General features: G+C 36.8%; 1 protein-coding gene across 2 annotated transcripts in view; it reads right to left on the bottom strand.

The window, feature by feature from the left end:
- Window positions 1–473: 473 nt before the first annotated feature.
- SH3RF2 (SH3 domain containing ring finger 2) overlaps window positions 474–16,776 on the bottom strand; it is a 149,816-nt gene continuing 133,513 nt past the window's right edge. For both annotated transcript variants that reach the window (XM_074291713.1, XM_074291714.1), the window contains 3 exons: window positions 12,876–13,105; window positions 8,997–9,358; window positions 474–1,060 (listed from right to left, as the gene is read on the bottom strand). In XM_074291713.1, coding sequence (XP_074147814.1) covers window positions 788–1,060; window positions 8,997–9,358; window positions 12,876–13,105 — 865 coding nt within the window. In that variant the 3' untranslated portion in view covers window positions 474–787. The remainder of the gene's footprint in view (window positions 1,061–8,996; window positions 9,359–12,875; window positions 13,106–16,776) is intronic.

The following is a 16,776-nucleotide window of genomic DNA, read 5'->3' as shown; positions in this document are numbered from 1 at the left end:
CTTCCTTCATTTCCTCTCTTCTTTCCTTCCTTCTTCCTCCTTTCCTTCTTTCTTCCTCTTCCTCTCTTCCTTCCTTTTCTCTTTCTCTCTCTCTTCCTTGCTTCTTTCTTAGATGGTGAGGGCATTTAGATTCTACTCCTGTATTAACCACTAAGTAGTAATCACTTAACATATCTGGTCCCACAGTTTTTTAATTTGCTAATTGTGATACACACACATATATCTCTGGAAGGCACAAATAGTATAGGTATATAGGTGTGTGTGTATTTATATATATACATGAGAGCATTTTGAAAAGTGTTAAGTGTGATAATAGTGCAAAGTGACAATATCTTTTTGAAATTAAGATCCTTCCCTCCCCCTTTCTGACATTTTTTTGGGGGACAAACAGGTAATACTGACCCTTTGTGTATTTGCACCCTGAGTCTCCATTTTGAGGCAGGACAACACCTGTATGAAAGGGAGACAAGCCAGCACACAACAGAAGTCTATATTTTCCTGCTATTCTTCTAGGAAAAAACAGAAGTGATTGAGGCAAAGCTTCAGACCATTTTTAAAAAGATGCAAGAAGAGCTGAGATTCTCTTGGTGAAGTATTCATAGCCTAGTTCTATTTGGTATGCCTGGCTCAAACGTCTTCCCACTTTAATCTGTCCCCTACATAACCACCATAACGACTTTCATAAAGCACAGTTCTGACCACAAAGATAGGCTGAAGACACATGGTGGAGACAAATGTTTAAGCGTTAGTCACCTCTTTTGGCTTTTGGAATAGCCGCATCAGAGATTCACTTGCTGGGTATGATGGCTATGTCAGAGGCAGCAATTATTGGAGGCATGGGCTTTGAATACTTTGGTGTTCTCCTGTGGTCTGTTTGTTGTCCTGAATGGGATCCACTTCGATGGACAAATAAGGTTGTCATCTCTTGACACAAAGGGCCTGTTTCTGCCTGGGATCCTTTAGAGATGGTCATGGAGTCAGGTTTGCCAGAGGTAGAATGGAAGCTGTGATGTTTGGGTGGAGGAGGGCTGTAGTTTTGAAATCTCACTGTTTTGACTTGCTGCAATGAAAGAGTAAACAAAAGGTTACTGATGAGTTAAGGGCAATGTTGGATATAAGCAAAATAGAAATTCTATAAACAAATAGTCCACTTTTGTCCCTGGGTATGTTGATGCTGTTCATCCTGGCTGACATGCTACTCACTTGAACCTACCCACCCATCCAAAATGCAGAGGGGTGATAGAGTGGGTAGAGTGCTGGACTTAGTGTCAGAATGACAAGAGTTCAAATTCTGCCTTAGAAACTTACTAGTTGTATAACCCTGAATATGTCACTCAATTTCTCTAAGTCTTAGTTTCCTCATTTGTAAAATAGAGATAACCATCGTACCTATTCTCACAGGGTTGTCGTGAGGATTAAATGAGTGTTTTGCAAACCTTAGCACTATGTGGAAATGCTAACTAATAATCCAAAACAAGAAATTATCAGTCCAAAATCCTTTTATAGGAAGTTTCATTTGGAATTAAAAGTCTTGGAAAGCAAAAAAGCTCAAAACTGGAAGGGTACTCGAGTCACCCAACCTGCCCTTGAGCATAAATCCTCTCTGTATTCCTGAAATTTGACCTCCATGTGAATATTGCTTGAAGATATTTCTTGGGAAATATATGATAAAAAAAATGTGGGTCAGTTACTTATTAAGAGTGAGAACATCATAGAATATATAGCCCTGGTGATGCAATAATACCTATGAAATATTAAAACTTTTTTTTTTTTATTTTTCCCTGAGGCTGGGGGTTAGTTAAGTGACTTGCCCAGGGTCACACAATTAGGAAGTGTCTGAGATCAGATTTGAACTCGGGTCCTCCTGAATTCAAGTCTGGTGCTCTGTCCACTGCACCACCTAGCTGCTCCAATATTGAAATTTCTAAAGGCAAAGCTCAAGAGCCTCTAAAATGTATAAGCTACTTGAAAACAGGATAGTTTCATTTCTGTCTTGGTATCTCTAGGACCTGCCACATAGTCTTAATAAATGCTTATTTTTATTGATTGTCACACTCTTTTTCTGAGGATTATGTGAGGACATGGGCAATTTTTATAAAGGACTAAGAGTGGATCTATATCAGTGTAGGGTATATCCAATTTAATAATTCAATTAAAGATAAAAATTTAACAATGCCTTCCTTCAAGGAGCTTACATTCTACAAATCCACTGAAGTCCTAGAGTTCTGACTGCTTCCTGAAGCCCTTGCTTTGATAAAAACAAATCTGCATGAAGTAGAGAGAATAAGGATTTCTCAAAGTGGTTAGTGTGAACCTGTGTGGCCTAGAGGAGGTCCTTGGCTTAATTTTACATTCCAGCCAAACTGGATCACCACCTATTTATTTGATCTTTGTCTCTTCTCCTGTTTCTCTGTGCCATTCAAGTAGGCAATCCCCTCCTTCTCATGTCTGTGATACACTATCACTGCCCTTTGGGATCCTTCTCTTCCTTTTAGAACTCAGCTCATGTTCTGTCATCTCCATAAAACCACCTTTTCATTAATTTCCCGTTTCTAAGAGTCAACTTAATAAATGACCCATCCTCTCTCCCCTCCATTTCTTTCCTGCGTTATCTTCACTTTTAGAATGTAAGCTTCTCAAGGCTAGAGACTCTACTCTTAAATATACTCCATTATCACAGTACTGAATAATTTGAGTGAGTGTTCACTGACAGAGTCAGAGTCAAAGGCAATGACTTCAAAAATGATGGAGCATTAACTTGCAGATAAGAAGATAAGATTCTAGAGAATATGTACTAACTCCACTTTTCTTTTCAATATATCATGTCACTATCTTAATAGTGTTCTGCTCATGTATAATTATCCCTTCTACAATGTGGTGCCCCTGCAATCTGGAAAATCTGTATAATATTTTTTGGCCCTTCCTTCAAACCAAAGAATCCTCCTGATTTTTTTTCTTTTTTCTTTTATGGGGTATTTAACAAACCTTATTGTAAAGTTTGCATGAAGTATTTGACATAGGCTCTGTGTTGTCTGCTGACCTTTGTATGTAATCTGTGACTTCTGCAAAACTTCCTAAAAATCCCCATTTAATTTCTTATGTCAAGTCCAATTATGTGGAAATTAAGATGGGGAAAATCACAATGTGGAAGAGATAACTGAATGCAGTTAATGTGTCTCCACACTTTCCCCCAACACCTTTTATGCACTCATTCCTGTGTCTGAGGGGAAGTGGCTGTAATTAACGGCCAGCTGTCTGTTAGGACCTGACCTACTCTGAACCGTGGTCCAATGCAGTGATTATAATTGAGGAGGCAGGGACTATAATGCTTCCCTTTTTTTCCAGAGGATGAGGAGGCTGAAGGCTCTTCAGGTAGCACTCGAGAGAGGCTTTATGGCAGAGGTGGTATTCTAGTTGGATTCTGAAGGACAGGGAGGCTAAGAAGGAAGTTGGGAGAGAATAAGGCTTTCTAGTCCTTAAGGAATAGCATTAATGAAAGGTCATGGATGCAGAAATGAACACTGTATGTTTATTTAGTTTTGCACATGTTCAATTCTTTAACTGTCCCCACTAATATTTTAGTCTCCCTAATTCCCTAAGACAGGTCACTCTGGCAACAAAATTGAATAAAATGAATTCTGATTTTCCTTGTCTCCTTGGCACAATTTCTTACTTTACCTAGGTGAATAAATGAACAGGCTGCTACTCAAGACTCCTACTCATCAAATACTCAATTATAATTGAAATTTATTTAGTGCTTTAGACAAAGTGGTGAATATGTAATATCTCACTTAAGCCTCACAGCAGCATTATCATTCCCAACAAAAGAAAAAAAAAAAACAACTAAGGATTGGTGAGATTAAAAGATTTACCTATGTTAGTTAAAACAGCTAGTAACTATCAAAATTGGGATTTGAGCCCAGGTTTACCTAACTGCAAGTTCAGGATTCTATTCATTATTGCATGCTGTCTCCCTTTTTAATAGTATTTTATTTTTTTCCAGTTATATACAAAGATGGTTTTTGATACTCATTTTTGAAAGATTTTTAAATTCCAGATTTTTTCCCCTCTCTCCTCATAAGCTTACTGTCCTCCAGGCACATGTATAGCCATTTTATACATATTATATATGTTGAAAAAGAAAAATCAGAACAAAAGGGAAAGACCAAAAGAAAGAAAAAAACAAAAAAAGGTGACACTAACATGCTTTAATCCACATTCAGTCTCACATTCTCTCTCTGAATGCAGATGGTTTTTTCCATCCCAAGTCTATTGCAATTGTCTTGGATCACCACATTGCTGAGAAGAGCCAAGTCTATCATTAGTTGATCATCACATAATATTGTTGTTACTGTGTACAATGTCCTCTTGGTTCTGCTTACTTCAGTAAGCATCAGTTCATGTGAGTCTTTCCAGACTTTTCTGAAATCAGCCTGCTCATCATTTCTTATAGAACAATAATATTCTGTTGCTTTCATATGCCATAATCTATTCAGCCATTCCCCAGTTGATGGGTAACGACTCAATTTCCAATTCCAGACATGACTGAAACAACTGAACAATAAATAATACAACAATAATACAACTAGGCACTGTATTTAGTGCTAGCCATCACCCAAGAGAAAAACATAAAACGTTCTCACAACATGACTCTTTCTCATTTTTCCAGTGTTATAATTACTTGTTTCCACATACTCTACAATTGAGTTAAACTGGCCCCTACTTGCTGCTCCTTACAAATGATACTCATTTCTTTGCTCTGACTCTCCTCTACGTCTGGAATGCCTTTTTTTTCCTAATCTTGATTTCTTACTTTTCCTCAAGATTTTCTTCAAATCCCACTTTTTGCAAGAGGCCTTTCCTGGTCGCCTTGCTCCTAGTGTCTTCATTGTGAGATTGCCTTCTAACTGTACCTATCTTGAAAATACACATCTATTTATAGATATATACTTATTTGTATATATATAAGTATATATGTTCTCTCTCCCTCCCTCCTCCCCTTTCTCTTTCTCTATTTGTCTTCTATGTGTCTTTCTTTTCATGTTACTTCCATTAGAATGTAAGCTTCTAACGGCAGAAACCATGTTTTTGTCTTTCATTGCATCCCCCCAAACTTTTAAAGCACAGTACTTGGCACACAGTAAGCACGTGAATAAATGCTTGTTGCCTGACTCATGCACATGCTAATATTCATTACTAACTGAAATAAAGGGAAATGGGCAGATTATGTGTCAACTTAAGTAAGAATTAAGAAGGCCTGAGTTTGCATAGTCACTTAATTTTTCTGAAACCTGCTGTCTATGTTTGTAAAATAGGAATAATATTTATACTATATGCCACTTTTGTTGTGGTTTGTTGTTCATTTGTTTCTGTCATGTTGATGCTCCATGATCCCATTTGGGGTTTTCTTGGAAAATACTGGACTTGCCTTTTTTTTTTTTTTTTTTTAACCTTATTTTACAAATGAGGATCTGAGTTTAACAAAGTTAAATGATTTGTTTGGGATCACACTGCTAGTAAGTATCTGAGGCAAAGTTTGAAGAAATGAAGATGAGATTGGAAAAATGAAGATGAATATTCCTGACTCTAATCCCAGCACTCTATCCACTGCACCATCTAGTTGCCCATATATCCCTACAGAGACATGATAAGAAATGTGCTTTGTAAACCTATAAATAAGAGTTATTATTATTGTTAACTCTTCTCATTGTTAATGAAAAGAGCACTGCCCTGGGGAGTATGAGATTGAGTTATTTAAATTCTTAATATAAGGGAATAGACTAGACCTTTATGACATCTTTGGACTCATTTATCTTAACAGTTTATGACTGCATGAAAAGCAATGATTACTGAATAACCTTTAATCCAAAACTCAGTTCTTTTAGAATTTAGGCAACTAAGTAAATTGAGTTCACATTATTTAGATCTTTAAAAGACAAGCATAGAAGACAGACATAATGGCAATATAGCAAGTAAATATAAAAGCATGGCATGGTCCCTTGTGAAGTGTTGGGAATACCAAAGTTGAGAATGGTTAGAAAAGCTGGGGAGCAACAAAAAAAGGGTTAAAATAAACTATCTTGGTGAAAAGGAGGAACAAAAAAATGGATGAGAGCAATGCTCTAGAAGATGGATAGGACAATGACAACTAAGGAAAAAGAGGGGATTGGTTCTTGGTTCATTTCTATATTTAATGGGGAATAAATGCCCATGTTAAGACTTCCATAAGATAGCAGCTAGCTATTCTTGATAAGTTCAAGTCCTCTGGTCCAGATATATTCTTAGGTTAAAAAAAAAGATCTGATGGACATGATTACTGAGAGCCATGTTGTCAATGAGTTTTGAAAACCTCTGGAGAATGAGAATTTATATGAAACTTTCATACAACTGAAGCTGAAGAACAGGGAAAAGCTGTCTCAATTTTTAAAAAGAGGTAGGAAATGATATTTCCAAAATACAGGCTTATAAAATTGACTTTAGCTCCTAGAAAATTCTAAAATGGATTACTAAAGAATGATAACTGATCATCTGGAAAAGAAAAGAATTATTGCATAATGTCAGCATTGCTTCATTGTAAAAAAGGCATGCTAAATGTACATAATTTCCTTTTCTGACAGCATTATTAGATTAGTGGAATCAGAGGAATTCTGTAGATCTTATGAAATACAATTTACTTAGATTACTGGAATCAGGAATTGTATAGATCTTATGAAATACAATTTACTTAGACTACTAGAATCAGGAATTCTGTAGGTCTTATTTACTTAGATTTGAGCAAAACATTTGATAAAATCTCACTGTGTTCTTTTAGAAAAGTAGGAATGAGATTTGAGCAAAACATTTGATAAAATCTCAATGTGTTCTTTTAGAAAAGTAATGACAGGATAAATGCTAGAATAATTAGATATGGATTCCAAACTGGTATTATGATTAGATTCAAAGCTTAATGCGAACTTGAAAAGAAATCTCCAGTGGAATGACACAGGGATCTGTGATTGTCCCTATGCTTTTTGACATTTTAATAAATGATGTAGATAAAGGCATAGAGGGGATTGCTTAACAAATGTGCAGAATGCGCAAAGCTGAAGAATGAAAGTTAATACAAAGAATGAGAGAATCAGGATCCTGAAGGGCTGATAAAGTAGAACATTGGATTAAATCAATTAAGTTGAATGTTACTGGAGACAAATGCAAAGTCACATTTGGGTTCAAAAATCAATATCACAAGTGTAAGATGGGAGAGAAGATGGCTAGATAGCTTTTTTATTTTGAGGTAGATCTAAGTGCTTTGTGAAATACACATTGTGTCAGTGTATAGCAGACAATAATGTTAATTTTAGCCTACATTTTAAAAAGCCTTGCTTCCAAGAATAAGAAGGTAATATTTCTCTTGTTAATTCTTTTTATTTATGAGGAGTCATGGCTTTTGGGGAAGCTTTTAGGTGGCACAGTGGATAGACTGCCAGGCCTAGAGTAAGGAAAACCTAAGTTAAAATCTTCCCTCAGACATATATAGGTGTATGACCCTGAACAAGTCACTTAACACAATTTGTAGCTGGAGAAGCAAAGGGCAAATCATTCTTGTATTTTTGCCAAGAACTACTTCCAAATGGGGTCATGAAGAATCAGATTGGGACTGGGTTCAAATTTGGCCTCAGATGCTATCTTTGTGATCCTGAGTGTGAACAATTTATTTAATTCTGATTGTCTCCAAGTTAAAAAAAATTAATTAGGATAAAATAAAATAAATACACTGCAAATGGGGTAAGAGGGAAGATAAGCACTCTCAACTGTAAGAATCAGAAAAGGTCTTTTGAAAGAAAAGTTGCTTGATCTGAGCCTTAAAAGTTTTTATGACATGGAGATGAAGGAGACTTTTCCAAACACTGGGGACAGCCTGGGCAAAGGTGCAGAAGTGGAAGAGATGAAGCATAGAGTAAATGAAGAGATTAACATTTAATAAACTTGGAAAAAGAGGCTTAGAGTCATATTGTGAAGGACTTTTATTGTCAAAACGAGAGGATGGAATTTTATCTTCTGCTCAGTGAGAAGCCACTAAAACCTCTTAATTAGAAGAGTAAAATGAAGAGACCTGCTCTTTAAGAATATTAATTTGGCAGCTGTGTGGAGGTTATTCAGTAATGACTCTAGGGCAATGCTCTATCCACTGAGCCACCTATCTGCCCTGCATTTATTTAGTTTTTGCAGTGACTCGCCCAGGGTCACACAGCCAGGAAGTGCTAAGTATCTGAGATCAAATTTGAACTGGTACTCTATCCACTGTGCCATCCAGCTGCTCCACCCTGTATTTATTTTTAAAAATATATCTTGCATTTACTTATTTATGGACGTATTGCATTCCCCTTGTAGAATATAAACCCCATTCAGGGCAGGAACTATCTCAGTTGTGTATCTGTATCCCAAATATTTAGTGCCTGGCATTCAATAGGTGCTAAATAAATGTATTGATTGACAATTACACTAAAGAAGGGAAGATGGAGGAGGAATATGATAGCTGTCTTACAGAAAAGTGATTAGGAGGAGGAGGGATTGCACTAGTTTTCCTGGGCACAAGATGCTACAAGGAGGAACAATCTGTCAATTCTCCCTCCAAAGGAGCAAATTTAGGCGGGATGTAAGGAAGAACTTCCTAATGATCAGAGCTATACATAAACAGAATTGATTTCCTTAGGAGATCTTGGGTTTCTTCTCACTAGAGCTCTTCAAGCAAAGAGTGGACTGACACTTTATAGGGCATGATGAAGAGGGGATGTATGCTTTGGTACAAGTAGACAAGATGGCTTATGATGTCACTTCCAAATTATACTGTGTTGGTTTATTCAGGAAGCAGTCATGCACCATGTTGTATCAAAAGTCAACTCATGATACAGTCATATCTGGCTAATATTCAAATGGTGACCCCGTTGGAATATTTTCTAAGTGAAAAATTTTGGTCCCAAAGGACAGACCCCTCCTCATGAAGACCCCGCACCTACCTTTTCACTACCAGATTTGGAGTTTTCTGGTTTCACTAGGATGGATGGTGGAGCCGATGCAGGTGGCTTTATGCAAAGTTCGCTCTTGAGTGGGGATTCTTTGGTTTCTAAAATGATGGAGCTGGTAGCTGAATGGATCCTGCTATCGGAGCTTCTGTTTCCAAAAATGATGGTAGATTCACTGGTTGAGGAAGGCCTTGAACCAATCTCAAGTACAGGGGTAGTTGAATTTGACAGAGGGACAGATTTTGACTGATAAGCGGAGAATGAATGGATTGGAACTGCAACTGTTGAGGTCCTCTGGAGGGAGCCAAGAATGGAATTTGGGGATCCAGACAGGGATGATCTCTGAAGTGATCCATCTGGAAAATAAGATAATTTACATATATCAATCACAGGTCTACTTGCTTTTGTCAGGCTCAAGTCCATATCTATAATTCTTTTCACAAGTAACAATATTCTGCAATATATTGGAATATTTCAGTGATTTTCCAATATAAATCATATGTCATCTCTCAGGATCACTCAAAGGTCTATGCTCACTCATATTCCTGTTTTATATCTAGCAGAGACAGTGTATTTTTAGACACTAACATTGTTTTGGGGGCAATGTTTCTTTGTTTCTAAAAGTAGGGAGAGTTAAGCCATGATGAGACCTATTTTTTTGTTATTACAGTCCCAATCTGACTCTTCATGACCCCATTTGGGGATTTTTCTTGGCAAAGATATTGGAGCGGTTTGCCATTTCCAGCTCATTTTACAGACTTGCACATCATTACACAGCTAGTATCTGAGGCCAGATTTGAATTCTGGAAGATGAGTCTTCTTGCTTACTGAACTGAGTAGTTCATCTACTGCACTATCTAGCTGCCCCCCAAATTGAGTGTGATGAGACCTTTAAAGGATGATAGATTTAATTAGAAGGCACTTTTTTTTTTTAAAGCTTGACTAGTATAATTCTTGGGCAAGTTACAACATTAATTGCCTCAGTTTCCTCATTTGTAAAATTAGCTAGAGAAGAAAATGGCAAATTACTCTTGCATCTTTGCCATGAAAAACTCAAGTGAGGTCATGGAGACCCCCATGACTGAAGTGACTCAACAACAGAAGAACAGTCTTCTTTCACTTAACAAAGGAGAGGCCTGGAGAGGTTAATTATGTCATATATGGCAGTAATGGAATTCTGAACCCTGGTCCTCTGACTCCAAGTTCAATGCTGTTTTTACTGCATCAGCTGCTGAGCTCTGAGCAGTTATTTCACATCGACAAGCAGTCTAGCCACATGGAGTCTGAGATCATAAGATCACAGTATTTAGAACTAGAAGAGGCCTTAGAAGTCATTGGATCCAACCCCTCATTTTACAAGTGAGGAAATGAGAGGCCAAGAGATTAAAAAGGCAGGTCAAGCTGACCTTGTCCAACCTTCCCTCCCTCCTGGCTCTTGAGACATATCATTATAGTACGGATGAGAGACTCCTTTAGCCAGATACATGGTTAACAAGATCAGAAGGCGTCATTTTTAGGAGGAGAAGCAGAAGTAAATATGGATTTGGGAGACAGAGTAGAGCAGAGTGGATAGTACAGGGGACCTGGTGTCAGGAAGATCTAACTGAAAATCTAGCCTCAGATGCTTGCTAGCTTTGTGACCCTAGGCAAATCACTTAACCCCTATTTGCTTCAGTTCCTCCTCAGTAAAATGGGGATAAACTACTGATAGAAATGCCAAACCACACCCTATCTTTGTCAAAAAGCAAAACAAAACAAAAACTCCAGAGAAGTCCATGGGATAACAAAGAGTCAGACTTGACACTTAATTGACTGAACAACAACAAAGGATCATATCAAGGTGTTTTGGAACTGGAAAACAGAGTTCTGCACTAGATAAAGCACTAATGCTTCCTTTTCAATTCACACAGGCTGGAAGGTATTCATTCCAATAGAGAAATATTCTTCTGATTTTTGTTATAGCAGCTTCAAAACATATAGGATCCTAGAGATCCTCAGGCTGAGGCATAAGGCATTTCATTTTGCAAGCTAAATGGTGAGTAAGGCATTTATTTCTGTTGCTTCCTAGAAAGCTTTAGCCTTTTTACCCTAGGATTTTGTCTCTAATTGGGTATCATAGCGGTTAAGGCTTTAGAACCAAGATGCCTTTACCTGGATGGGACTATTTTTAGCTACTATATTCCCCCCCCCCAAAAAAAAAATCTTAGAATCACTGTTACATTTGTTCTCCTGATGTGGCTCAAGCCTAGTTTCCAATTGTTTCTTTCTACTGTAAGTATCTGGGGGCAGGGATGTTCTTTCTCTTTTTGTATTCCTTGTGCTTAGCACAGTGCTCGACACATAGTAGGTGCTTAATAAATGTTTACTATGGATTGACTGAACACAGAAAAGCAGGTCAGTGGCTAAATACCCATTGGTGCTCTCAGCTTTGTGAGTGAAGCAGCCATTTACACACATATTCCATTTTTTCCCCTTGTTGCCTCCCTCATCAAGTATGATGGAGTGTTTAGGGAATTGAACTTAGTTGTCTAGTCATTTTCTTGCTTAGGGGATTGACAGTTCAATTTTATAAGAGTCAGAATAGCAAACACTTTGGAAGTTCAGCCCTTTCTGATCCAAAATGCTTCTTTTAAGTTCTTATTTTATAGTGAAAAATTAAAATTTGTACTTGATCTAATTAATGTCTACGGCCCCTAAAATTCCATGGTTAAATATTAAAAAAAAAAACCCACAAAACTTTAAGATAAAAAATAAAACAAAAAACACCCAGAACATCAGGGAAATTAGGACACCAGAAAGAAGAAAGAATTTTTAGCGATGTTGATTACCCAAGGGAATTATCTGCATCCATATTCTATTAACACTACACATGTTTACACACTGGATAGGCTAATGATATGAAGCTGAATTGTTTCAGGGTGAAATGTTCTTTGGGGTCTGCTAGGATTCTTTCCTGATTCACAGGAAAGTAAAGTCTGTGCTTGCTCAAGACAATTAGTTCTATTGCATTTTCAAGTTTAACCAATCAGCAGGGATTCCAGGAGATTAGTTTAAAGCCAGATGGAATAGTTACATTCATAGATTACATTTGTTCTTCTAGGATTCTCCTCCCTAATTCTACAGAAGGCCAGAGGATCCAGTATAAGGAAAAGAGCCTAGCTGTCATGTTAAGGATCTCAGTTTGTTGCATTAACCTATTTGCATTACTACCAGGCAACCGTTGCTTATGTGGACAAAGTCACAAAAGGTGTAGGATTTGGCAGGCCAACACACAGTCCAGGTTTCAGACCCTTGATCTGGAAAACTAATGGAATCACTGTCACTGAGGTTCCACTGAGGAGAATCCTAGGGATATCTTGTTGCCAACTCTAGAGGTTCTCAAGAGCTGATTACCAAGTTTTCAATGAAAGCATTTACGTTTCAGAAGTTGACAAAACTACAATTAGGGCTTGCTTTATTGTTCTGATGGTTGTCTAGACTTTCCAACTCCATTATCTCTGTGAGGCTAGATTTTCTGAAAAAATTTCAACTAAAAACAACATAAAGCAACAAACTGAATAGAGGAGCAGATATAAGAACCCAGCTGTCTTCCATTAAGACAAACTTTTAAAGAAATTTGCAAAAATGTCAAATAATATCACTCTTTTCACTATTTTTTGATTATTTAAAAAAATCAATATTTAATTTATAGCAGGATTATTTTTCTTTTTAAATGAATTAATAGATATTTTGAACATTTATGTTTTAATTCCTCATTCAGTAAATATCATTAGTCATAAATTACATAAACAAAAACTCTTTGGAGAGTTCTGAATAATTTTTGAGAGTGTAAAGGTGTCTTTTGAAACCAAAAATGTTTGGCTTATGGCTTACTTTTTCGCATGCTGCTCCGTACTTTCTGTAGAGAAGTTTGTCCAAAGGCTGCTGACCCACTTGAGTTTCTCACGGGGTTGACTACTGCTGTTGGCACAAGGACTGATTTAAAATGATGGCCTTGTCTGGAGTCATTGTCTGACTTAAGCCCTGGGGATGAAACTGAAGAGGTGGATAATGTCCATGTGGTATAGAGAGGAGTCCTGGAATTTGAGTATCCAGAGGTCTTCCTGGTAGATATGTTTTTAAAGGAAAAAAAAAAGAATTTTACAATAATAGCAATAATTAACACACACACATATAACTAACATCTTAAGTTTTGCAAAAATATTTCATAGGGTGTCCATTTTGTTTCCTTTTAATAACCCAATGAAGTTAACAATTTGACATTTATTAAGTGTCTACTAGTCTGATACTGTGCTATGTATATGAAGAAAAGCAAAAATCAGGTCCTGCTCATAAGCTCACAATAAAATGGAATAGGTGCCATTATTTTCCCCATTTTACAGATAAGGAAATTGAGGTTGAGGAAAGGGAAAAATTTTTTTTTTTCTTTTTTAGACTGGGGTTAAGTAACTTGCCCAGGGTCACCCAGCTAGGACGAGTTAAGTGTCTGAGCTCAAATTTGAACTCGGGTCCTTCTGAATTCAGGGCTGGCGCCACCTAGCTGCCCCTAAAGGTAAGCAATTTAATCAGGTTACATAGTATCTAAAGCAGTACCTGAACTTAGATCTTCCTAAATTTCAAGTCCAACCTATTTTTAATTAGTTTAGGGTCTTGCATTCTAACTGTGGCAACCTTTCCGTGTTTTTTTCTCATCATCTTCAAAACCACAGACTACCTACTAAGCTATTCAAAATCAGGTCACAAACTTAACTGGATTAAGGCAAGTTATCTCTAACCTCAGGGAGCTGTATGAGAGTACAATTTCTCATTTTCAAATCTACTTGCAGAAGTAGAACTGTTAATTTATTAGCTTTCTTCTGCCCCGTTTCAATCATTCCCTTACTAATGTTATTCTGAGCACTTGAGCGAGTAACTTACAGAATAACTTCTTGCTTAGGGGATTGACAGTTCAATTTTATAAGAGTCAGAATAGCAAACACTTGGGAAGTTTATAGATCTGGTTCATCTACCTACTGCTTCAAGACTTGCATAGTACTTTATATTTTTTATTTCATTTGATCCTTACAACAACTCTATAAAGTAGGTGCCATTATTACCTTCATTTTATAGAATAGGAAATTAAGGATAAGGGAAATGGCTTTCTCTAGTTATACAGCTAGTCGGTGTCAAAGGCAAGATTTGAATTTAAGACTTCTCTCCAACACTCTTCCAATTGTACCACACAGCTACCTCAATTATAGTACTATTTTTAAAAAAATTGATTGTAATTTCTTTTAAAAATACATAATTATATTATCATTAAATTATTTTATTACTATAATATTTATTATATTACAACCTCAATTGTAATATCTTTGAGGTAACAGAATCAGAAATACACCGATGATATACATTTATATTTTTACCAGATCATAAGGAATAAGCATAAGGAATTTCCAGAGAGGAGTCCCTTTTCTAGTGCAGGTTAGCGTCTGCTCTATAATGTATATACTCTTTGAAAGCTGCCCAAACTTTTTTGATCACAAACTATTAATGAAAAAAACCTGAGTGCCACACATATGTGTATTTTTCCTTATTTATAAATTATATACTACTGTAAGAATAAAAATATGTGCAATATGAAATGTACACAAAAATGAAAATAAAAAAGGATAAGATGAAAATGAAATGCTACTTGACCCTACAGAGAACAGGGAGTTATAAAGGGTTTATTGATCAGGGGATTAAATATGATCACACCTATGTCTTATGAAAATCTTTTTGGCAGCTGTGTGGAAGGGCTGGAGAGGTGGAGAAACTGAAATCAGGGAGACTAGTTTTTAGGAGGCCAATGTAATTGGCCAGGACAGAGGTGATGAGGGCCTGATTGAACTAGCCATGTAAGTGGAAAGAAAGGAATACATGTAGAAAATGTGGAGATAAAACAAAAAATTGAGTAATTGACTATGTGGGTTAAGGAAAAGTGAGAAATGAAAGATGATAACAATGTTGCCCATCCTGGGTAACTGGAAGAGATGGTGGTGCTTTTGATCAAAATAGGGAAACTGGAAAGAAGAGTAGGGTTGGGAGATAATGATTTGGATTGTTTGTTTTTTGTGAGGCAATTAGGATTCAGTGACTCCCCTAGTATCATATACAGTAAGTGTTAAATGTCTCATCAGGTCTTGTACTTTATCCATGGTGCCATCTAGCTGCCCTGGGAGAGTGGTATGTGATCCATTCAATCCACTGTCTCTTCCTAAACGAATCTTGGTTTACCCTCAGGGAATGGATCTCAATTTGGAGAGCACTGGCTTAGGGCACTGAAAGTCTTGCTTAGGATTGTATAACTAGCATGTGTCAAAGATAAGATTTGAAATTCATATTGTCCTGATTCTGATCAGCAATCTAAATCCATCCTGCACAATGTTTGCCTGTTTTGTAAAATAATATTTTATTTTCAAAATATATGCAAGGATAGTTTTCAACATTTGCCCTTGTAAAACCTTTGTGTTCCAAATGTTTCTCCCTCCCTTTCTCCCACCCCTTTTCCCTAGACAGCAAGAAATCCAATATATAATTAAAACATGGGCAATTCTTTCTTCTATTCAGATTTCCACATTTATCATGCTGCACAAGAAAAATCAGATCAAAAAGGAAAAAAAAATGAAGAAAACAAAAAACAAGCAAACAACAACAACAACAACAACAACCACCTTTTCTGGATGCAGTTGGCTTTCACCTTCACAAGTCTATTGGAATCACCATAGTGTTTTTCATACGTTCAGTAAACTTTGAATAAGTGTATGTTGGTTGAATAAGTGAAGTTCCTTTTGGATAGGGATTTTCCACTTATGAGTAGGAATCCTATCCTATCCCTGACACTTACTAGGATGATTTACTGAAGGTAAATGAATAAAAATTTCTGATCCCTGATTTCTTCTATCTTGAAAACTGAGTTTATAATAGTACTTATGAATTATTGGATTGCTGAGAGGATTAACAATACTGGGGTATAGTGACTTAAATACCATATGTGTTCTATAAATGATTTTTAAAAATAGATGCTGGCAGTGAGTCCCAATGTTTCATTAAACCATTGTATGATATGATTATAGGCTGTGTTGTCCATTCAAGATCCAATCAAAGCACCCCTTGATCCAAGAAATTCTCCCCTGAGGCTCCAAGTTTTCAGCCAGTGGAGAATGCCCAGAAAACCACCAAAAATTCTAGGCTGCTTCGGCTTGTATCTGCTAAGCCGGTATACAACCAGCTGTAGCTCTGGGCCATGTCCTAATTCCTCTATTTGCCAGGGGGAGGCACTCTAACTTAACTTTGACCCAACAAGAAGCTTTTCCCCAACTAGTCCCATCATTCGGTTTGTCACTGCTGATTTAATTATCTGTGCTAATTCAAAGTCTACCAAGGCTGACAATGATCTCCTCTTTCTATGGCACCTCCCTTTCAAAGAATTTTCCCTGTCTTCTTTTTCTGTTTTTTTTTTTTTTTTTTTTTTTTGTTTTTTTTGCTTTAACTTAAGAGGATGATTTATAGTTTAATAACAGGTCAGTGTTTTTATCAAGATAACTGAAGCATCACTACATTACAATAGATGTGCAGCTAAGTACAGAAAATAATGCCTAGGGCCAAAGGGAACTTTCTTTCTTTATGATTTTCAAACTGGTTATCGTTTCACTGACTGGGTTTATCTATATGGAAGAAAAGATTCAGGGCTATCTGATGACTGGAGGTCAGGCTACATCATGGAGATTTATAGATGGCAGGAAAGAGCAAG

The sequence above is a fragment of the Sminthopsis crassicaudata genome, chromosome 2 (genome assembly GCF_048593235.1).
Source record: "Sminthopsis crassicaudata isolate SCR6 chromosome 2, ASM4859323v1, whole genome shotgun sequence".
NCBI classification, from domain to species: domain Eukaryota; kingdom Metazoa; phylum Chordata; class Mammalia; order Dasyuromorphia; family Dasyuridae; genus Sminthopsis; species Sminthopsis crassicaudata.
This window is presented reverse-complemented; position numbering and strand designations above follow the sequence as displayed.